This window comes from Musca vetustissima, unplaced genomic scaffold, assembly GCF_032173495.1.
Source record: "Musca vetustissima isolate MV318-11 ecotype Yass unplaced genomic scaffold, APGP_CSIRO_Mvet_v1 utg6509, whole genome shotgun sequence".
Lineage (NCBI taxonomy): Eukaryota > Metazoa > Arthropoda > Insecta > Diptera > Muscidae > Musca > Musca vetustissima.
The window spans coordinates 23589-47216 of record NW_026877974.1 but is presented as its reverse complement, the minus strand read 5'-3'; the positions used below and the strand labels follow the sequence as shown (position 1 = coordinate 47216).

The following is a 23628-nucleotide window of genomic DNA, read 5'->3' as shown; positions in this document are numbered from 1 at the left end:
CTTAACAAGGCGTGGATTTCTTAAAGACACATTTTTTGAGGACTTAACAAGGCGTGGATTTCTTAAAGACACATTTTTTGAGGACTTAACAAGGCGTGGATTTCTTAAAGACACATTTTTTGAGGACTTAACAAGGCGTGGATTTCTTAAAGACACATTTTTTGAGGACTTAACAAGGCGTGGATTTCTTAAAGACACATTTTTTGAGGACTTAACAAGGCGTGGATTTCTTAAAGACACATTTTTTGAGGACTTAACAAGGCGTGGATTTCTTAAAGACACATTTTTTGAGGACTTAACAAGGCGTGGATTTCTTAAAGACACATTTTTTGAGGATTTTTGTGTATTTTTAAAGAAATATTTTTTTTTTTACAACTATCAAGGCGTGGATTTCTCAGAAGTGTGAACTTTTTTTAATAATAATAAATAATATTTATTCAAAGTCTCTCGAAAGTTTGGATTTTTAAAGAATGTGTTTTTATTATGTTTTCAGGTTTACTTCATCTGCTTCTTCGTCCCACGCTGGCAATGAAATCATAAAACCCTGTACTCATATATGTCCCTACTGTATCAAATAACTCTACTGTAATAATTTATACCGGAGGCGAGACACACACTACCAATCAGACAGAGAGAGAGAGCTGAAACAGCAACAACAACAAAAACAACGCCAACATATTTCACTACCATCAATTCGCTATGAATTTTATTGGTGCAGACAATGAAAATGGTTAGAAAAATTAAGAAAATTTGTTTCTATCAACATTCCATACGATTTGCAATAATTTTAAATTTATTAATTACGCATAGTGGACTTGGTCCGACCACAGCATTATTTGTTGATTATGCTGGTAAGTGGGTGCATTTGGAATTTATATTTGAAACTTTGTTCAATAGTGACTTGTGGCTTGTGTATTTTAGATAACACCGAACTGATTCAAGATGTACCCGGTCAAAATATAACACTTCAATGCGGTACCAATGGTCTTATAAATGATGGGAAAGACAATGGCATCAAGTACCTGTGGTATTTTATGGTAAGTAGGAGATTTCGTATATATATGCATTTATGAAAAATATCCTAATATGGGAGTTTTCTAACAAGGGTAAAAAAGTTCGACCCAACCGAACTTAACCTAATTTTTAATATTTAGATTTTTTTCTATTTTTTTGTTTCATATTTCCAGCAATGCGGTGAAAATTCTGGCGGAGTAGTCAACTGTTATCATTCGGTGAATGACGATGATTGGACCCAATTGCCGTGTGAGGATAATTTTTGCAAACCCGATTTGCAATTGAAAAATGTTACCGAAAAATACTCGGGCCTATACAAATGTACTGTGGTGCCCCAGGTGGGTAGTAGTATTGTGGATATCAAATTAGTGCGAACCTATCAATTGGATATACGAAGTAAGTTTAGAAACAAAAAGTTCCTGAGTTTGAGATATTAAACTTGATTCTTACTTCCAGATACCTCACAAAAGATTCCCGAATTTCTGGATGGTTACCCGTTGAATAACACCATTACCTTGGGATTTCAGGCTGTCTTCCAGTGTCGTGTCTATTGTGAGGAGTATCCAACAATTAAATGGTTTCGTCGACTTCCCGAACGTAACAAATTTACCGAATATGACAGTTTACATTCCATTGTCCATTATAATGGACGAGCCTATGAATTGTTGACATCGGCTGGAGAAAAACCCCTGGGACATGATATTTATCTAAGTAAACTTATTTTGAATAAGGTACAGCCACATGATGAGGGATTCTATGCCTGTGTGGCAATCACTGTTCATGGTCATAGTATTCGTGAGGCATATCTGCAGGTGGATACTAGCGAATATGATGATGGGTCGCCGGCTTATTGGTCAGATTATAGCGAAGAGACTGGGGAAAATAACGATGATGATGCCACAAGTGATCCAAGTGAATTTTGGTTACTCTTTCTAATGCCCTTGGGCCTAGCCTTACTACCACTTACAGTTTGGCTTTGTTATCTTGCACATAAACGTTGCAGAACTGCCAGCAGTAATTCCGAAGAACTGCTTTCAATTGATCATCAACGTATGTTAAGGAAATAAGTCGATGTAGAGTTACGATTTATAATATTATTATTAATAAGTTAGGTTATAAGTGTTAAATACTCGTAGTATCGAGTGCCAAAGAATGATTTTTTTGTTTAATATAATTATATATATTTTTTGTGAATTCAATTAGTTTGTATTAAAAATTTATATATAAAAGTTTTGGAATTTATTTTTTATTTTTTAAAGAAGTATTTTATGAGGAATTAACAAGAGGTGGATTTTTTAAAGACATATTTTTTGAGGACCCTACAAAGGCCTGCATTTTTTAAAGACATATTTTTTTAAAGAAATGTTTTTAAAGGCCTATGTGGATAGTTGTCAGGTTCCACTGTAATCAATTTTGAAGCAATCAAAAAGCTTCCTTCAAAACAAAATTCGCAAGCAAATAAATTAGAAGTTTCATTTTTTATTTTTATTTGTTATAATTTGTGTAAAATATATATTTTCTATAGACAAACTTCGTGATCATTCCAAGTTTCATGATATTAGAGATATATTTGAATTTCTATTTGATGCGTCAGCTGCAGGTGCATATTTTCTATTTTCGAATTTGTATTAATATTGCCAATCAAAGGGAACCCATTGAACAGCCGCTGAATTATTTGGATGGTTAGAAAGAAGCCTCAAGACACCTAATTTATCGAACAGAAATACACGATGTCACGAAAACGTGTTTACGCCATTGCCAATTTGGAAGGTGACAGCAGCGAAGAGAGTGAATATGAATATTTACGTCCCGGTTGTTATTATGTACCCCAACAACAACAACCACTAACGACAACATTTCCTCCAACAATGTCCTATAATTGTTGTGGTCATCATACCGAGGATCCTTGGTTATTACCTTCCCAAAATTCCTATACTCCGGCAACATATGTTGTGGATAATTTTGGAGAAATCTGTTATGCCAATGATATGGATTATCAATGTTATCAGTCACATCTAAGGCCCTCAGTCACAGAAGAATTTACTTCGAATCCGTCAAGAATACAAATGATTTATACAATGCCACATATCGATGAAGATGATTATTATAATCCGCCAGAAAGTCCACGTAAACGGGATCGCCTTGAAGAAAATTCTAAGGAGAATAATGATGCAGAAAAGGAAACCGAAAAGTCTCCATCGGCTAATGTTTATCGTGCCCAAGAGGGATATTTAGTGGAGGAGCCAATAGATAATAGCAGCGAAAAGTGAATTAATGGGAAATAATGTGCGTTTGTTAGAGGTTAATTTGTTATGTGAGAAATAGGCAAATATATGTATATATGTGGAAAATACAACAACAACAACAAAAAGGAAATATTTTATTTATATTATATTTACTACTGATATTTATACAGAGTACATAATATCTAATAGTTCTCCCCCCGAAAATGGTTATGTAAGTCACAGCAAGTAACAAGGCGTGGGTTTTTAAATAAATATTTTTTGACTAACTACCAAGGCGTGGCTTTTTTAGAGAAAAATTGTATGACTACCTACCAAGGCGTGGGCATTTTTATTAAATAAATATTTTTTACTAACTACCAAGACGTGTATATTTAAAAAAAATTTGACTACCTCCCAATGCGTGAATATTAAAAAAAAATTGGGTAACTACTAAGGCGTGGATATCTTAAAAAATATTTTTGGAGGACCCATATAGGCTTACTTACTTATTCCTGCCCGATCGTTTACTAATTTGACCAAATTTAGTACCTTTAGTGCACATTATTATAAATACAATTGAAACCTTATTGTACCAAATGAAGAGTCATTTAGTACAAATAAGTATGAATTTCAAAACTTCTTACATAACCCTATCCTACACTCTACTAGTAATCTTTTTCCCAGTTTTAGGATTCCATCATTATTGGCTTACCCAAATCCAAGTTGTACCATTTAGTACATTTCTTACACATAAGTACAAATTTCCAAAACAACCTTTATAGTCCAATCCAAAATTGATACTAACTAAAAATTTCATTATAGTACTTTTCGAATACTTATAGTTCGTAGTTTCAAATACCCTTTATTACATCTATCCTACATTCCATCATTGACAGTCATCAGTTCCAGCTACCGGTTCATCAAATACAAATGGTACCATATTTAGTACTAGTTTCCTTTTTATATTAAATCGTATTCCCAGCTTTGCATATGTATTTCTGCCGGGACATACCGTCTTGTCATTAGAAAAATAAGGCATCTTTATATTTTTTACTAGATTAACACTAGTTTGTGTGATTACACATCTAAAACTTCGTTAGGTTCCTCTGCGATATTCACCTGGATCTGCAAACCCAACACCTGAAATTCCGATGTGTTCTCTGTATTATTCGCCTGGATTGTTTTCGCAATATTATCTGCGAACCCCATTTGGAAAATTTTAAAGGACATATAAATTCGTCTTACCATTTGTTCCAAACATGAGTGCATTATTTTCATAGTAATTCCCTTCTGATGGGCGCCAAAAACAATATACGTACAAAAATCCGATATTATCTGAAAATAAGGTTAAAAAACTGTTATTAACGTGCTTGATATATCGAGATTTATACGAAATTTATTAGTATTCCAATTCAAAATATTGATTTCTTATTGAAATATTTATCAATAGACAAAATAGTTTGATGTCAAAAAATCTCTTCTCGAGACGAGATCGAGCTGCATAAAATGTTTTACAAAAATAATCCTCATGATTAAGAATTTAACAAAACTACAAATAAAACAATGCCGAACACTGTAAATTATCTCAAACACAATATAATATATTAATGTAATTCTCTAAAAACTCATTGATATTTAACTGGTCTCTCTCTTTTTCGGATATCAAAGTTTGCAAGAAAGCAATTCCAAAAGAGAGAGAGGGAGAACTAGATTTCATTCATAACCATTTAAGTAATACTACTAATCTCAAAAAAAAAAACATTTACCTTGCCATTAGATTAGATTACCTCTTCGAATTCGAAGAGAACTAATACAAATACTTAGCTACACATTTGTGCAATATTTCAACATTTAGTTTCAATTCAACAATCATGACGGCGAATAAACCGATTCTGTACGGCACCTATACTAGCCCCGGTGTTAATGCTGTTATTATGACACTAAAAGCTGTCAATGTTGACTTTGAATTTCGTGAAATAAAACCACTAAAAAATGAAAACTTTTCCGAGGAATATTTAAAGAAAAACCCAACCGGTACCATACCCTGCCTGGAAACTGAAGATCATAAATTTATTGGAGATTCACATGCTATTACAGCCTATGTGGTAGATCGTTATGCAGCAGATGATTCGTTATATCCCAAAGATTTGTGTAAACGTGCCAAAGTTCAACAGCTACAACATTTTGCCGACAGCATTTTGTTTACGACGTGTGTTCGACCGGCCTATGAACCGATATTTTGGCGAACAAAAAACTCTGTGGACAATGAGATATTTAAACGTATCGATAAGGCATACGGAACGATGGAACGTTTTCTTAGCCAGGGTAAATGGGTGGCCGGTGATCAGTTGACAATTGCCGATTTCCATTGTGTTGTTTGTGTATTTGGTTTGTTCTATTTGCGACCGGTCGATGATGCGGCGTATCCATGTCTATTCGATTGGCTGCAACGAATGATGGCAATACCCTATGTTATGGATATGTTAACTAGCAGTGCAATGACTTCATCAATGGGTTTTCTCGATAAACAAATCGCAAAGTTGTAAGAATAATTAATAAAAAATAATAAATTATTGGAAAAAATATGAAAAAATTAATAACTTTGAAGTAGAGTAAAAAAGAAGGCACACACAGAGACAGTATATCGGTAGCCCCTTGTGGTCTCTATACAGCCCAATTGGTTTATAATAAAGATCTGTGGTCTCTGTACAGCCTTGATTCAAAAAAATATAAATTTGTTATATCCCAGAAAAAAAGAATTCTATTCCATCTTGACACGATCATTTTGGAAATCTATCATTAGGCCTCAAAATACGATAAACAACACTTGTATATTGTACTTGATTTTCTGAAGTGTCTGGGTGAACTATACCCCCAACGAATAATTTAATGATTAATTCTTATCACGCCAATGTGAATTTTTTTGTGGATCGCACATGAACTTTGTTTTTGTTTATAAAATATTGTTGTTATCGGAAAGGGAGTTTAAATAAATACATACTATTTAGAAAGCTCACGAAATGTATGATAAATTGATATCAGGTGTACACAAAAAGAGAGCCAAATAAAAATTTAAGAGAAGAGACGAAGTGGCATCTATTTTGTTTCAAGAGTTATTATTATTAAAATAATAATATACTTATATCAGCTATAGATTTGATAAAAAATTGTTATTCTCCAGATTACCCAAAGAAAAAGCTCTAGCAAAATCCGCCTAACAAAAACCTCATCATGAGAATAGACATTCAGTTGCAAATTTATTGTCATGGCATCGACAAAACCAATACTCTATGGGCTATATTCTAGTCCCATGGTAAATTCCGTTGTTATGATTCTGAAAGCATTAAATGTGGATTTTGAATTTCGTAAAGTTAGACCAATGAAGAAAGAGACTCAAACTGCCGAGTATTTAAAAAAAAATCCAACAGCCACTATACCATGTTTGGAAACGGAAGATCATAGATTTATTGGAGATTCCCATGCTATTTCCATATATTTGGTAGAACGTTATGGCCTAGATGATTCATTATACCCTGAGGATATCTTTAAACGTGCCAAAGTACATCAACTGCAACATTTTTCCAACTGCATACTCTTTACATCTTGTGTTCGACCAGCCTATGCTCCGATATTTGCACGTCAAACGACCACCGTTTCGGAAGAGGTTCTCAGGGCAATTGATGGAGCTATGTTAATAATGGAAAGATTTTTGGAACAAAATCAATGGGTGGCATGTGAACGACTGACAATTGCCGATTTTAATTGTATAACTTCTATAGCAAGTTTATATAGATTGAGGCCGTTTACTGAGCAGAGCCATCCACGTCTACATGATTGGTTTCAACGAATGTTGGCTATACCCTATGTTATGGAAACGTTGTCAAGTGATGCTATGAATACAACAAAAAGATTTCTCTCGAAAAAAATGTCACATTTGTAAATAATACAAGAAAGATGATAGATAGGGAGATTTAAATAAAAATATAAAGTGAAAAACGATTTTGGTTTCAATACAGCTGAATTGGTCTCCATACAGACCAATTGGGTTTTATAAAGACCTGTGGTCTTTATACAAATTAATTGGTATTTATAAAGGCATATGGTCTCTATATATATATATATATCAATTGATCTTTATAAAGACCTATACCTATACATAACAATTGGTTTTTATAAGGACCCATTGTCTCTATACAGACCAATTGGTCTTTACAAGGACCTATGGTCTTTGAGGCCTTTGGTCTCTGCACAGACCAATTGATCTGGGAGAGGCCTATGGTCTCCACACAGACCAATTGGTCTGGGAGAGGCCTATGGTCTCTACACAGACCAATTGGTCTTTATAAAGACTTATGACAAATATACAGACCAGTTGGTCTTTATAAAGACATATGGTCTCTATAAAGACATATGGTCTCTATACAGCACAATTGGCCTTGGTCTCTATACAGACCAATTCGCCTTTATAAAGACCTGTGGTCTGTGATATTTAAACAGACCAAATTGTCTTTGTGAAGACCTCTGGTCTCTATACAGCCCAATTGGTTTTTATAGATATTTGGTTACATACATTTTTTACCTCAAATACCGATAACAACCCTCGTACACACAAAATGCTGATATCATTTGAAATGAGAATAACTAATGGTTGCTCGTGTTGTTTTTTAAGCTCCCACCGAAGAGAATCTTTGCAATTTTATCAATTATTGAAGCTCTCGCCAGAATGGCATTTGAATCTACATTTCTCCCAATCTCTTTACTCTCTTTCTGCCTCTTCTAAGTTGGCCTTCAATATTTTGTTGCATATATTAAGTTAACACTGTTGATTTTTTGTTTTTTTTAGTTGTTGTAGTTGTGTTTAAGAAAATGATAATTAGATTAGAGACATTTTATCAATGTTTATATTTTTGAGTGAAAACATAACTAATGGAGACTTGTAATAAAAAGAGGTATCATAAAAGTCGAATGGGACTTGGTATATGATATATTTATTTATTTCAGATATTCAAAAAATAAAGAATGATGCCAATTTAAGGGACGTTTAAATTTGCTTCGATTAGGGATTGGAACAAGAAGGCCTTTAGAGTGAAAGGTTAAACAACTAAATAATATAATTTTTTTTAAATTTGTCCATCTGAGGGGTATAATACCACTATTATATCTGAATCCACTTTTTTCTCCACGTGGTCATTGAGGCGGAATTATGCTCTAGTTGAACATAGGGTCTTTTGATATCAAACACCGACCTCAATTAGCCCAAGAAATTGGCAGTCTGCGTGCTACATGCTACATGTGCTGTCTTTCCGTGTATTAATTTAAAAATAATATTATTCTAACAATGTAAGATATATTTGAGAAAATATTTGAAATTCCATTAAAAGTGATTTTAAAAAAAGTGCAAGTAATGTGGTATACCACATGATGTTAATGTGGTATAGTATAATTTTCACTTCCAATTGATATCTTATATAATTTATTGCTTTTAATGAATTAATTCGCATTCATTGAGATTTATGTCTGTTGAGATTTTTATATAATAATATCTACACATGGCAAAATTTAATTTTTGTATGGAGAAGTTGTTAAAACTCTTAGCCTTTGTTTTTCATCCTTGTGATTGATGGTAGACTATCGTAGAGTACAAATGTTTCAAGTAGTAATGATATTTTGTCTAGTGCTGACTTTTTTCATGCAGACTCTGCATTTGTGTGTACTGAAGAAATTTAATTTTTGGTACTGATTCTCAACGTGATTTAAATAAATTAAACAGATCATTGCTATCTTTTTTTGATAACAGCAAACTAAAGAAAATGTTTCAGTTATTCTAAAATTTTCAGTTTACAAAAAAAGTGACTATACCACATTACCAACCTATACCACATTTGCATCATCTCCTATATTATTTTTATATAAGGGCTATGCCAAAAAATTAACTTTCATAAATAATGTTTAGGCTTTTACCCAGCAAGAATCGGAAACAAAAGACATTAAAAAACTTACAGTTGTCTCCACTTATTTCAGGTCGGAGTTGGGATCAACTCGGACGGATAGGCCAAAATCGACATAGAACTTTATTTTAATTACTAGCATATAGCCTCTACTTCGTTAGCGAATGTAGGAACTATTTAAATGTCTAAATATATTATTTCGTATGTCTAAATATATTATTTCGTATGTTTAAATATATTATTTCGTTTTCACAGCAGAGCTAATCCACCTACACGCCAATATCCATCATAATTATTTCTTTTTTTTGACATTTAGTACCGCTGTTCTCTTATGGTACGTATTTCCAAAACTACCTCCGTATGTCAAGACTACACACCAATTCGGACCACAACAGAAATCTAGCGCTATACTAAATTTAGTACAATATATAAATTTTGTACTTTTGTAGTACTTATTTCCAAAAAGATTCTAAATTTCATGATTCGAGCTCTATACGTTCACTCAAATTCAATTTTTACCACTTAGTACACATTAATATAAATTTCCATAACTTCCTACCCCATCAATACAAAAGTAATCATATTTCTTTTTTCAAGATTCCAGCCCATTCAGTTCAACCAAATCCAAATTTAGCACCATTTAGTACAATAAGTACGATTTTTAAAAACTTCCTACGTACCATAATCCCACACTCGAACTATAATTTTAATTCCAAATTATATCAAATTTAGTACCATTATATATAAGTATACATAAGTACAAATTTCCATTATTACCTATATCATACAACCAATAGAAATCTTTCAGGATTTCATCTCTATCGGTTCACCCAAAATTCAAATTGTACCAAATTTATTGGCACTTAGTACACATTAGTACATGTTTCCAAAACTTCCTACATACCCCAATCCTACAGCCTAACTTCAAAATTTCAGGATTCCAATCCTATCGGTAGATCCAAAATTCAAGTTGTACTAAATATAGTACACATAAGTACGAATTTTCAAAACTACCTACCTAACTCGATTCCACAACGCAATAGTAATTTTATATCTAAATGTCAGTATTCCGGCTCTATCGGTTCAACCAAATCCAAAATGTACCAAATTTAATACTTTTCGTACACATAAGTACAAATTTCCATAATTACCTTTATCATACAACCAATATAAATCTTATGACAAATATTTAGGATTCCAGTCATATCGGTTCACCCAAAATTCAAATTGTAAAACATTTAGTACCACATTAGTTGGAATTTCCAAAATATCCTATATACTCCAATCCTACACCTCAACAGTGATCTTAACTTCAAATGTCAGAATTCCAGCTCTATCGGGTCAGCCAAAATTCAAATGGTACCTAATTTAGTACGACATTCCTAAACTACCTAGATAATTCAATTCTTACATCCAAATGTTAGTGTTCCAGCTTTATCGGTTCACCCAAATCCAATTTGTACCAAATATAGTTCAATTTAGTACTTTTCTTACACATAAGTGCATATTTCCCAAAACTATCTACATATCCAAACTTTCACTCTGACGGTAATGTTAATTTAAAATATCAGGTTTCCAGCTCCATCCGTTGCCCCAAATTCAAATTGTACCAAATTTAGTACTTTTCTGATATTTTTACTTAATATTTTCTTTGGCACATCTATCCTACACTCCATCAGAGACCCTCATACTAGATTTAGGAGTTGTAGCACTACCGGTACGCCATATACAAATTCTAACCTATTTAGTACTTTTTAGCATTGCAGGAACATTGCTGGTTCTGGTACGACTTTTAAATAATCCTGCCTTATCCGATACCTTTGAACTAAGAGTGACCCTGACCCAAAATTTCTAGCTGCAGCCGTTTCCTCTGGGCATTGATGATACGTTAAGTCAATCAATCACTTTACTATTTTATTAGTATAGGTAGATGTAAATGCGCCAGGAACCCCTACCGCATATTTTCAACATATGGCGCAGGGTACACAAAAAATGTTTTAACCCACTGTGCATTCATTCCTCAGCTCTCGAAATTGTCGAGTGTGGACACTCTGTTTACATTTAACACTCAACGCAATAAACAACTAATGTGGCTGGCTAGCTGTTGATGGTTGGTTGGTGGTCGATGATAAGAGATACGAACCGAAAAAATCTCTGCTTACATATTCTCAACAAAATAAATAAACAAAATAAAATAAAACGATAACACGAAGACGTGAATATGCAAAAAACGCATTTGAACCCTACAACGGCTGTTGTTGATTTTTTCTCTCTCGATTTTTTTCAAAACTAAACCTCACACATCCGTCGGACCATTGGTCCAAGAAGTGAGGTTGTTGAGGGGAATAAAACGAAACAAAACAACTACCGCCAGACTCATTACTCTACTCTCAGGCTGTCAGTCAGTTGGTAACTCGCGTTCGCGCAATCTACAACACTCGTACGACGGATTTCAATTAAAAGATTTCATTAGACTGCTGCTGCTGCTGGCAGTACAAAACACCAACAACAACAATAAAAACAAACACACCAAAAATTATAATTTGTTTTATTTTTCTTCAAATACATTTAATATTTCTAAAAATATCATTAAAAGAACGTCCAACAATTTCAAATTTTACCAAATATGAAATTTAATTAAACAAAAGAAGAAGAACAAAAAAAAGCAAACACATATGAAATATTAATTATGTTTGAATATAATTTGTGTTGAAAATATACTGATAAGTGAATGTTAACAGTTCAGTTTTTTTCTTTCTTGTGGATCACCGGTTTTTGAATAACTGCAGCAGTGACAACAACAACGAAATTCATTCAACATGACCAAAATCGATTGTAAATCGAGGCGTGGCACCAAAATATCGGTGATCATTTTAGGCGGAGCTTTGTGTGCCGTAATGATGGCTTATTTTGTTTTTGGCGACACCAACGATGAACGTGGCCTACGCAATTTACGAATGATATCGATAGTAAGTTGGCCTACATTGCTGCGAACAGGGGCTCAAAGTGGTTGCAATATTTTATATTAAATTTAAAGCGAAAAGAAGAAATGTAGAAGATCTAGAATAAAAATTAGACGATTGATGGAGGCTATAGAAAATCCCTAAAAGATCGTTTCTAATAGGAAGGTATTCGGCCAGCAACTTTATAAATATCCAATACCAAATATGGCTTAACCGTTGTAATCAAGGTCCCTAGGACTAATTAAGGTAAACATTTCAAAAACCATCGGCGATGGACCTTTAAGTACGAGGGCAGTTACGAGCCTAACACAAAAAGCGCGGTATAAACAGAAAAAAGTTAAGTGTTTTTAAAACTTCCAACTCTGTTATGAACACATGTTAAATTTTGTTACGATCTGGCAACTCCTTCATATAGAAACAGGTGTGCAAAAAAGACGAATCATTGTGAAAAAATTGCGGAGGCATCTTTTTTGAACACTTATTTCTATAAGGAGGTGATTTTGGAAGTGCGTACTCATGTATACGAAGAGTACTAAACAGTACTAAATTTGGTACAATTAGAATTTGGAGGTATGGTTCGAGCTGGAATCCTGAAATTTAAAATTAACATTACCATGCGAGTGTAAGATTGGATATGTTGGTAATTATGAAATTTTGTACTTATATGTAAGAAAATTAGTAAATCGTACTACATTTGTTACAATTTGGATTTGGGTGAACCAATAGAGCTGGAACTCTCAATTTTTGAAATAAGATTACTACTGTATTGTAGAATTGGGGTATGTTGATAGTTTGGGAAATTCGTGCTTATTTGTATTCAATGGTACTAGATTTGGTACAATTTGAATTTTTGGAGAACCTAAAGAGCTAGAATCCAGAAAATTGGATTTAGAAATGCTGTTTGGGGTGTAGATATGGGATATGTAGAAAGTTTTGAAAAGTACAAGAGTGGATATAATTTGGATTTAGGTGGACCAATAGAGCTGGAACACTAAATATTTGGAATTAATATTATTAATGAGGTATGTAAATAGTTTTGGAAATTCGTACTTATGTGATCTAAATGGTACTACATTTGGTACAATTTTGATTTAGGGTAAACTGATAGGTCTGGAATCCTGAAATTGGGAAATACGATTTCTATTGAATTGGATGACATAGGTGGTAATAGAAATTTGTACTTATGTGTACTAAATCGTACTAAATTTTATGCAATTTGGATTTAGGTGAACCAACAGAGCTGGAATTATAAAGTTTGGAATTAAGATTACTTTTGGAGTGTACAATTGTAGTATGTGTGTAGTCAAAATTTGTTATAATTTGAATTTTGGGTGAACCAGTGGATCTAGAATGTTGGATTGGGTATATAGGAAGTTTTGGATATGTGTACTAATGTGTACTAAATAGCTTTAAATTTGGTACAATGTGGGTTTAGAGTAAATCGATAAAGCTGGTATGCTGAAAGAGGGTAATAAGATTTCAATTGGATTGTATTATGTAGATTGCATGACGTGGATTTATGTGAACCGATAGACCTGGAATGCTGAAGTTTGAAATTAGATTTTTGTTGTGGTCAGAATTGGTGTGTAGTGTTGAGATGTGGAGGTAGTTTTGGAAATAGATTCTATAAGAGAGCAAAGGTACTAAAATTTTAATTATGATCGATATTGTTTCTTTCAAAACAAAATAACAAAACAGTCTTTTTCTAACCAAACGGACTATATTTAGATAAGTCGGAATTTTGGAAAGACGCCCTCAAATAAAATGTTTGATATGACTCCATATTTTTAAATAGCCCTCTTAGAAAGTCCAGGTTTATTTTTCGATATTTTGAAGGTTCTCGCTGATTTTCCAACAGAAGTTCAAATTCCGGGCGAATAAAAAATGTCTTCCTAAAAATTGTTTAATATAGGACCCAGATTTTTAAATAGCGCCATACAAAGATCCTGCCAAATATTTTTAGTATTGAAGTTGAGCCTAGATTTCCAACAAAAGTCCCTGTATTTAATTACTGTGAGACAATTATAAATAAACTAGAATATAAAGACCCCTACCGATATAACAACATTCTTACTTCTGTAAAAGCAAAGAAACGTTAAAATAGTACAATGTCGAAAAATCGGTTCTACGCTTCAAAATGATTTAATTTGAACTTGACCAATTATTGTAAACTCAGCGAAATTCTATAACTGACGAAAGTTTTGTCTGCAAAAGCTTATATTATCAACATTTTTAATTTTTCTTTACTATGAGTCACTGTATGTTGTTTTCATTCATTGTAGTACACTAAAATCGATGTTGACGTTCGGAGGCTACGGCATGCGCCAGCAATTGAAAGTTACAATGTCCACAACAGAAATGCAGCCAAACAAATGCTTTGATTTTTGTTGTTGTTTCAAAATACAATATTTACGCGACAAAAAGAGATTTGCATGCGGAAGAGACTACAGAGTTCATACATAATAATGTAATTTATTACCATTATTATGAACAATAGGTGTGCTTATGATTTTTTTTTAAGAATAGTTTTCAAGGGCCATCTGTAGGCGTGGTTATTTTAAGAATTTTTTTTTCAATGATCATCTGAACTATAGGTGTGGTTATTTTCAGAATATGTTTTCAAAGGACCATCTGAACTATAGGCGTCGTTCTTTTAAGAAAATTTTTTCAAGGACCATCTGAAGTATAGTCGTGGATATTTTAAGAATATTTTTTCAAGGACCATCTGAACTATATGCGTGGTTATTTTAAGAATATTTTTCAAGGTGTGATTATTTTAAGAACCATAACCATCTGAACCATAGGCGTGGTTATTTTCAGAATATTTTTTCAATGACCATCTGAACTATAGGCGTGGTTATTTTCAGAATATTTTTTCAATGACCATCTGAACTATAGGCGTGGTTATTTTCAGAATATTTTTTCAATGACTTTATTCTGTAATAATCAAATATCTATTTATTATGGATTCTTTTCAGCTCTTTAGGCATGGTGAGAAGAATCCCAGTGAATTATATCCAAATGATCCGCATGCCACCCACGAATGGCCAGGAGGTTTGGGAGCACTGACACAGGTAAATATTTATATTATATATAAAAAATAGATGCTAACCTTTATTGCTTTACAGAAAGGTAGTCTACAGGCCTATAATTTGGGTAAAAATCTGCGAATGCGCTATTATCGTTTGCTGCCACCAAATGGTCTTTATACCGCCCAGCAAGTATCGGTTTTAAGCTCAGCCGCCGAACGATGTCTGATGAGTGCAAATAGTCTGTTGGCTGGATTTATGCCACCGCTGGAGCACAACAATCCATTGCCCATTGAATGGCAAACAGTGGCTGTGAATTCGATACCACGTAAAGAGGATATTGTAAGAAATTCAGTGAAGTATTTTGAAATTTAAGAAATACAATTATTGTGTTTTCCTGTAGTTACTGGCCCAAAAGAAACCCTGTGCCAAATATGATACCATCTTACAAAAATTGTATAAAACCCCACCACCTGATGTACGAAAAATGGATGATGACAATTACAACTTATATCGCCTATTGACCAAACATACTGGTCAAAATATCACCTCCGTCTTGGATGTTGAATTATTGTATAATACATTGAAAATTGAAAGTGAAGCTGGCTTAACTTTGCCTGATTGGGCAGAAAATATCTATCCGGATCGTTTGGAACCATTGGCGGAACGTAGTTATACTCTCTTTACGGAAACAAATCTAATGAAAAAAGTCAAAGGTGGTGCCTTTCTCACCGAAATACATTCGAAAATGTTGAACAAACGTAAACGGAATTTAAATCCGGATCGGAAAATATTTCTATATGCTGGGCATGATGTGACCCTTGTCAATGTTATGAATTCCCTGAATATTCTAGATCAAACTGCCAAATTGCCGGAATATGCATCGGCATTGGCTTTTGAATTACATCATAGTTCGTTGTTTAAAGATGATTTTGAGGTTAAGGTAAGTTTCAGAGATATGGAGACAGATATTTTCTTTTAATTATTTTTTTATTTTCAGATTGTTTATTACTATAACAGTGATGATAAATTCCCCAAAGAATTGGCCATACCGAATTGTGATGCTCCATGTTCGTTGACTCAATTCACTGAATCGATTAGCCATCTACTTTTGGATAACTACGATGAGACTTGTGAAAATCCTCAGCCGGAGTGTAAATAGCAGATACTTAATCTTGGTCAATTATTATATACTATGGCGATTTTGTTATTTATTTTTAGATTTATACAATATTTGTGATAAGATGTAATAAAAATAATTGTTTTGTTTGTTGTTAAATAACTATTTTTTTTAGAAACCCATTCATATTTTTCAAGGGCTAGAGGTGTGAATATATTTGTATAGGCGTGATTATTTTAAGTATATTTTTTCATATAAGAGTTGTTATTATTATAGGCTTGGTTACATATTTTTGCATATAGGCGTGGTTACATATTTCCATATAGTCGTGGTTACATATTTTCATACAGGCGTGGTTATATTTTTGCATATAGGCGTGGTTATTTTAGAAATATGTTTTCATATAGGCGTGGTAATATTTTTTCATATATTTTTTCTATCTGGACTATTGGCGTGGTTATTTTAAGACTATTTTTGCAAGGACTATCTGGACTATAGGCGTGGTTATTTTAAGACTATTTTTGCAAGGACTATCTGGACTATAGGCGTGGTTATTTTAAGACTATTTTTGCAAGGACTATCTGGACTATAGGCGTGGTTATTTTAAGACTATTTTTGCAAGGACTATCTGGACTATAGGCGTGGTTATTTTAAGACTATTTTTGCAAGGACTATCTGGACTATAGGCGTGGTTATTTTAAGACTATTTTTGCAAGGACTATCTGGACTATAGGCGTGGTTATTTTAAGACTATTTTTGCAAGGACTATCTGGACTATAGGCGTGGTTACTTTAGGTTCGTTCGTTTACTCAATAATTTGTACGAATTTGTACAAATTATTACAAAATGTTGTTCGTTTACCCAAAAGTCCAGTAAAAGAGAGTGAATTGAGAGAGCAGATTTGACAGTTGTGTTACTGAGTATTTGCAAATTCTTACAAGGAAAAGAAATTTTCTTGTATCATCAGCTGATATTTAATCAGCTGTTTTGTTATGTTTTGTAAACAAACAAAAAATTGTTCTCAAGAAAATTGATTGTTTTGTGAATTTTATTTTGATTTTGTATCATTAAATAGTTAAAACTTACCGGTCACAGCCCTTTTAAATGTTTGTGGGGAACAAACAACATCAATTTTTCTAATAAAAATGCTGTTTTTTAGTTTGCGCCAATTTGTTTGTTGTTTTAATCAGCTGTGTCGAAACAATCTTTTTACTGGATGTTGTTCGTTTACTTTTTGCAGTTTTCTCTCTTGAGAAGGAAAAATTTAATATTTACTCTCTGCAAATTCTTACTGAGTAAATATTACTGGGAAAGTAAACGAACGAACCTTTTAAGACTATATTTTCAAGGGCTATCTGGCGTGGCTATTTTAGGACAATTTTTTCAAGTACTATCTGGCGTTGCTATTTTAAGACTATATTTTCAAGGGCTATCTGGCGTGGCTATTTTAAGACTATTTTTTCAAGGAATATCTGGCGTGGCTATTTTAAGACTATTTTTTCAAGGAATATCTGGCATGGCTATTTTAAGACTATTTTTTTTTCAAGGAATATCTGGCATGGCTATTTTAAGACTATTTTCTTTTCAAGGACTATCTGGACAATAGGCGTGGTTATTTTAAGACTATTTTTTCCAGAACTATTTGGCGTTGCTTTTTTAAGACTATATTTTCAAGGGCTATCTGACGTGGCTATTTTAGGACAATTTTTTAAGGACTATCTGACCTAGAGGCGTGGTTATTTTAAAACTATTTTTGCAAGGACTATCTGGACTGTAGGCGTGGTTATTTTAAGACTATTTTATCAAGGACTATCTGGACTGTAGGCGTGGTTATTTTAAGACTATTTTATCAAGGACTATCTGGACTGTAGGCGTGGTTATTTTAAGACTATTTTATCAAGGACTATCTGACTATAGGCGTGGTTATTTTAAGACTATTTTATCAAGGACTATCTGGACTGTAGGCGTGGTTATTTTAAGACTATTTTATCAAGGACTATCTGGACTGTAGGCGTGGTTATTTTAAGACTATTTTATCAAGGACTATCTGGACTGTAGGCGTGGTTATTTTAAGACTATTTTATCAAGGACTATCTGGACTGTAGGCGTGGTTATTTTAAGACTATTTTATCAAGGACTATCTGGACTGTAGGCGTGGTTATTTTAAGACTATTTTATCAAGGACTATCTGGACTGTAGGCGTGGTTATTTTAAGACTATTTTATCAAGGACTATCTGGACTATTGGTTATTTGTTTAAATATTATTCCAATATTTCACCTTATAACATGTTACGACACTACCTTAGTGACAGTTTACACACAATTATGCATAGGTGTATAGAGATTAAATCAATGCCAATTTCTTAGAAAACCCAAAACAATCTCAACAAATGAAAAAATATAAATAGAGCAGCCGCGTAATGAAGCATTTCCAAACGAATCGATACGATCGGCAAGTAAGCATCAAACGGGGATTTTCCACAAAGTTACAATCGAACAGATACAACCTGTAATGCATTTCATTATAATTTGTTGCGGTTTATTGTCCCTAATTGTGGGCAGTAATGCCACTGGGAAAACCACTACTGTGGAAACCACATTGGGCGCCATTAAGGGCCAGCAAATGACAACGCGTTTGGGAGAAAAATTCTGGTCATTTCGCGGTATACGATTTGCTGAACCTCCAACAGGAAATCTACGCTTTCAAAATCCCCAACCAGTAAAACCCTGGAAACCTCAAGCCTTCGACGCCACCCAAGATGGACCAATGTGTCCTCAAATTACCGAATCGCGAAGATCATTGCTATCCGAGGATTGTTTACGTCTCAATGTTTATACAAAATCACTGAATTCATCATTGCCGCTAAAACCGGTTATTGTTTATTTACATCCGGGTGGTTTTTATTTATTCTCCGCCATAAGTCTGGATGCTGGACCACAAAATTTTCTCGATCGTGATATTGTTTTGGTAACGGTAAATTATCGTTTGGGTTCATTGGGGTTTTTGGCTCTTGGTAATGAACAGGCTCCCGGAAATATGGGGCTAAAGGATCAAGTTATGGCCCTGCGTTGGGTTCAACAGCATGTGGTGACATTTGGTGGTGATCCGAAATCGGTAACATTGTGGGGCTACAGCGCTGGTGCCATGAGTGTTGGCCTGCACATGATGTCACCAATGTCAAAGGGGTTATTCCATCGTGCTATTATGCAAAGTGGTTCTCCCTTGGCTCAATTTCGTTACGCCAGCAATCAAAGTGATTTAGCTGAGATACAAGCGAAACTGCTGAAATGTCCGGTGCAACCGGTGCCGGATATGTTGAAGTGTTTAAAAGAGGTAAGGATTTAAAATTGGTTAAATTTATATCTATAGAGAAAAAATACTGAGGATTCAATTTTTTTTCTATAGAAAAACTGCTGTTTTACTTTTTTTCTGTAGAAAAAATATACTATTTCAGAAAAAAAATACTGAGGTTTAAGATTTTTTCTATAGGGAAAATATACAGAGGTTTCAGATTTTTTTATAGAAAATAATTCTGAGGTTTTTTCTACAGAAATAAATACTGAGGTTTCCGTTTTATTTTTCTAGTATTTTTTTATAACAATAATGTGGCTTCAGATTTCTTCTATAGTAAAAAATAATGAAATTTCAGATTGTTTTCTATAGAAAAATACTGAGTTGTCAAATTTGTTTTTCTATAGAAAAAAACGACTGAGGTTTCAGAAATTTTTCTACAGAAAAAAAACGAGTTTCAGGTTTTTAATATAGAAAAATAATACACCTAAGAACCTCGGCAAATACCTCCTTTTCTAGAAACCCATGTTGGACTTTGTCGATACCGCCAGTGGTATGTTTGAATTTGAAATGAACCCAGGCCTCAATTGGATGCCTGTTGTCGATGGTTGCCAGGAGAAATTTCTTATTGAGGATCCCTATAAGGTCATGCTAAATGGCCATATACACAAGGTGCCTCTAATCACAGGAATAACAGAATACGAATTTTATTATGGGGCCTATGGTAAGGAGATTTTCAAGGAAAAGGATAATCATTAATAACTCAATTATTTCGATTTGATTACAGACAGTTTAGGCAATGAAACAGAACGTCGACGCTTCAATGAAGATTTCTCCAAATATGCCCCGATTTATTTCTTTTATGAACGTGACACACCAAAATCTAGACACATTAGCGAAGAAATTCGTCAATTTTATTTTCAAAATACCACATTGCGATTTCCCGAATCACTTGAGAAGTTTGGGGAAATGTATGCTGATGTTGTGGGTTTTGAAAATCATCGTTTTTTGAATATGGTTGCGAAACATATACCGGTCTATAGTTATCTATTTACATATAAGGGACGTTATAGTACTTTAAGGAATCCGGAAACAAATCAGACTTATGGTGAATATTCAAAAAATATATATTTTTTGACAGATTCAAACCTAAAAATTCACCTTCCAGGTGCCATGCATTTAGATGAGCTATGGTATTTATTGTATCTACCCGAAATGACACCATTGTTCCGTGATGATGCTCCCGAGAATCTACTCATTGAACGCCTGAGCCGTATGTGGTATGAATTTGCCAAGAAAAGGTAAACAATTCGGAAAAGATTTTTAAAAGCAATAATATAATTACATTAATTACAATTACATTTTTTTCAGTGATCCCAATAATCGCACCGATGAATATTTGAAGAATCTTCAATGGCCTCTCTATGACAATCGAAATAAACAATATTTGGATATTGGCAATGAATTGCGAGTCAAAAGAAATGGCATATTCTTGGAGCGTATGCAATTATGGGATCGTCTATTTCCCATTGAGGATATGATTAATAAAAATTTGTAAATAGATATATTTTTCGAATTCAAAGTAGTAAATGAATAAAATGAAATAATCCATATTTTAGGGGAGATATACGAATCTAAATCTCATTTATAAAAGAAAGGAAGGGGTCAACGGCGAAGGAACGCCGGAAATGTTCTATATAGAATCAGTTTACCCTTGGATAATTATTAAAATTTTCAAATGTAGAATATCGAAATAACATTGGTTATTTTATTTTTATACCCTCCACCATAATATGGAGGTTATATTAATTTTGTTTTTCCATTTGTATCTCATCGAAATAATAATTTCCGACCCTATAAAAGAATATATATATATATATATATATATATATTCCTGAAAAGCGTATTACAATCTAAGCATGTCGCTCTATCCGTCTGTTGTAATCACTTTAGCCTCTAAACAAATAGAGATATATCGCCAAAATTTAGCATTGAGTCGTTTTTTTTCTGCAGGTAGGTCAAGTTCAGGCTATATCGGTCAACGTTTAGGCATAGCTCCCCCAATTTTCGGTTTTTTTGGGGTTCTTGAGCACATTTTTTAACCCAAATTCACTAAACTTTGGTATTTTATTATGGTGTACCAAATTTATCCACTAAAAATTATAATTACAGGTCCACTTTTTCTGCCAGCCCCATTTAACGGTACCTGCAATTTTCAGTTTTTGGAGGATTTTGACAGCATTTTTCGACCGAATTGGCTGTAATTTAGTACGTTGAGTTCTTAATCTGTAGCAAATCTCTCCATTAAAAAAACCTAGGTCAATTTTTTCGGGTAGCCCCCATATAAGATACCCCCCAATTTTCGATACTTTGGTGTTCTTGAACGCGTTTTTCAATTGAATTCACTGAAATTTGGTACATTGGACACCAAATTTCTCCACTAAAAATTATAAATATAGGTCCATTTTTCGGTTAGCCCCCATATAAGGAAGTTTACTCCTCTAATTTTCGGTATTTTGGGGTCCTTCAGCGCGTTTTGGGCTTGGTTCCAAGACTCTGTTGTAATCATTCTACCTGCGGAGGATATCGAAATAAAAACGTAAGGTTCTGCAATGAACTTTGTCGGCCCTACTTGCTTACTTAGCTGCTTTGCGACAGAACGTTTTTTCCATAAACCGAACTTAAAAAGATTTCCAGGCGCGTCGGTCTTGATCTTTCCATCGTATTTTTGCCTTCCCCTCCTGCGTGAACCATCATCATGTTCACTTTTATACACCTATCGAGCTGGGGCATTCACATCCATTCTCACAACATAGTCGCTGCAGCTCGATACGTCTAACTATGTCGAACGGATAGGGTTGTCGAATGCGGTTTTATAGTCGACAAATAGATGAAATGTGTCCATGTGTTTTTCGTAGGTCTTTTCCAGGATTTGGCGCAGAGTGAAAATCTAGTCAATGGTGGATTTGCCAGGACTGAAGCCGCATAGGTATGGTCCAATAATTTCATTGACCATTGGCTTCAGATGTTTACACAGCACGCTGGATAGCACTTTATATGCGATGTGAAGGAGACTTATTCCTCTATAGTTGGCACATATCTTTTCTTATTCTTCCTTTTTTCACATCAGCAGCATTACGACACTCCTGATCGTACCATGGGTTTCTTGATGGTGGTTTTTGGTACCCAAGTGTTGTTTTTGCTGCAGTTGGTAGGGAGTGGACAATTCTTTGTCATTGTGTTTCTATATTATTATATATTTACATACATTTATTATGAGCGGGAATAAAGATAAGTCATTGGGTGTAAAATTCAGGACTGTACTGCGGACAACCCATTAATTCTAAATTTTGACAGTCAAAAGGTGTGAGGAGCTGATGTGTGAGAGCTCACATTGTCACAGTGTGCAATGATTTGTCTTATCTTTAAGGTTTTTCGAATCGTTTCGGGCTCATACTCTCAGATCCACTATTCGTCACCTTGTCGATCTTATAAATGTCGCACTTTAAGGGAACCCCCCCCCATTCTCGATTTTTTATTTTTAAGATGGGCTGGTAAATGAATACCAATGCTTGTTAAGGTTTGTAACTTGGCACATATATATTTGAAGATTTAGAAACGAAGAAAAATAATTTACCAAAATTTGTTATTGTTGTTTTGTTGTTGTTTTTTGGGTTCAAAGAAAAATCCATATTTTCGATGGCGGGCATGATAACTCCTCACTGGAACATCGGAATCCGAAAATTCCAACGGTGTTAGAAAGAGTACATATCTGGCTCTCGTATGAACTAGGATTATTGACTTCGCACAACAATTAACTACGGAACTATGAAAATTTTTTTTTGGAAAATCGCCTATTTTTTACCACAAACTAAGTTAAAAAATAAGGAAGATCTTCACCGATTGGCTTAATCCTAGTTCATACGAGAGCTACACACTCCCAGAGCAACGTGTCAAAATTTGAAACCGATTGGATTATTAGTTTTTGAGTTATCGTGCCCGCCATTCATTTTGAGAAAACCCCGTTTAAAGTTTG

The 23628-nt window shown here is 33.9% G+C and overlaps 4 protein-coding genes across 4 annotated transcripts; all 4 read left to right on the top strand.

Annotated features, from left to right (window-relative positions):
* The first annotated feature begins 727 nt into the window (after positions 1 to 727).
* LOC133322743 (fibroblast growth factor receptor-like 1) lies at positions 728 to 2081 on the top strand. Its single transcript, XM_061531705.1, has 4 exons — positions 728 to 851; positions 922 to 1037; positions 1188 to 1410; positions 1471 to 2081. Exons 1-4 carry the CDS (start codon positions 728 to 730, stop codon positions 2079 to 2081), a joined length of 1074 nt encoding a protein of 357 aa, XP_061387689.1.
* A 3029-nt stretch (positions 2082 to 5110) lies between these two features.
* Positions 5111 to 5785, top strand: LOC133322742 (glutathione S-transferase 1-like). Its single transcript, XM_061531704.1, has one exon. It carries the CDS (start codon positions 5111 to 5113, stop codon positions 5783 to 5785), a length of 675 nt encoding a protein of 224 aa, XP_061387688.1.
* Positions 5786 to 6504: 719 nt separating this feature from the next.
* LOC133322741 (glutathione S-transferase 1-like) lies at positions 6505 to 7179 on the top strand. The gene has a single exon (XM_061531703.1). The coding sequence runs from the start codon at positions 6505 to 6507 to the stop codon at positions 7177 to 7179; it is 675 nt and encodes a 224-aa protein (XP_061387687.1).
* A 4810-nt stretch (positions 7180 to 11989) lies between these two features.
* Positions 11990 to 16403, top strand: LOC133322738 (lysosomal acid phosphatase). Its single transcript, XM_061531699.1, has 5 exons — positions 11990 to 12156; positions 15129 to 15224; positions 15279 to 15521; positions 15583 to 16122; positions 16180 to 16403. Exons 1-5 carry the CDS (start codon positions 12007 to 12009, stop codon positions 16339 to 16341), a joined length of 1191 nt encoding a protein of 396 aa, XP_061387683.1. The 5' UTR covers positions 11990 to 12006; the 3' UTR covers positions 16342 to 16403.
* Positions 16404 to 23628: the final 7225 nt, after the last annotated feature.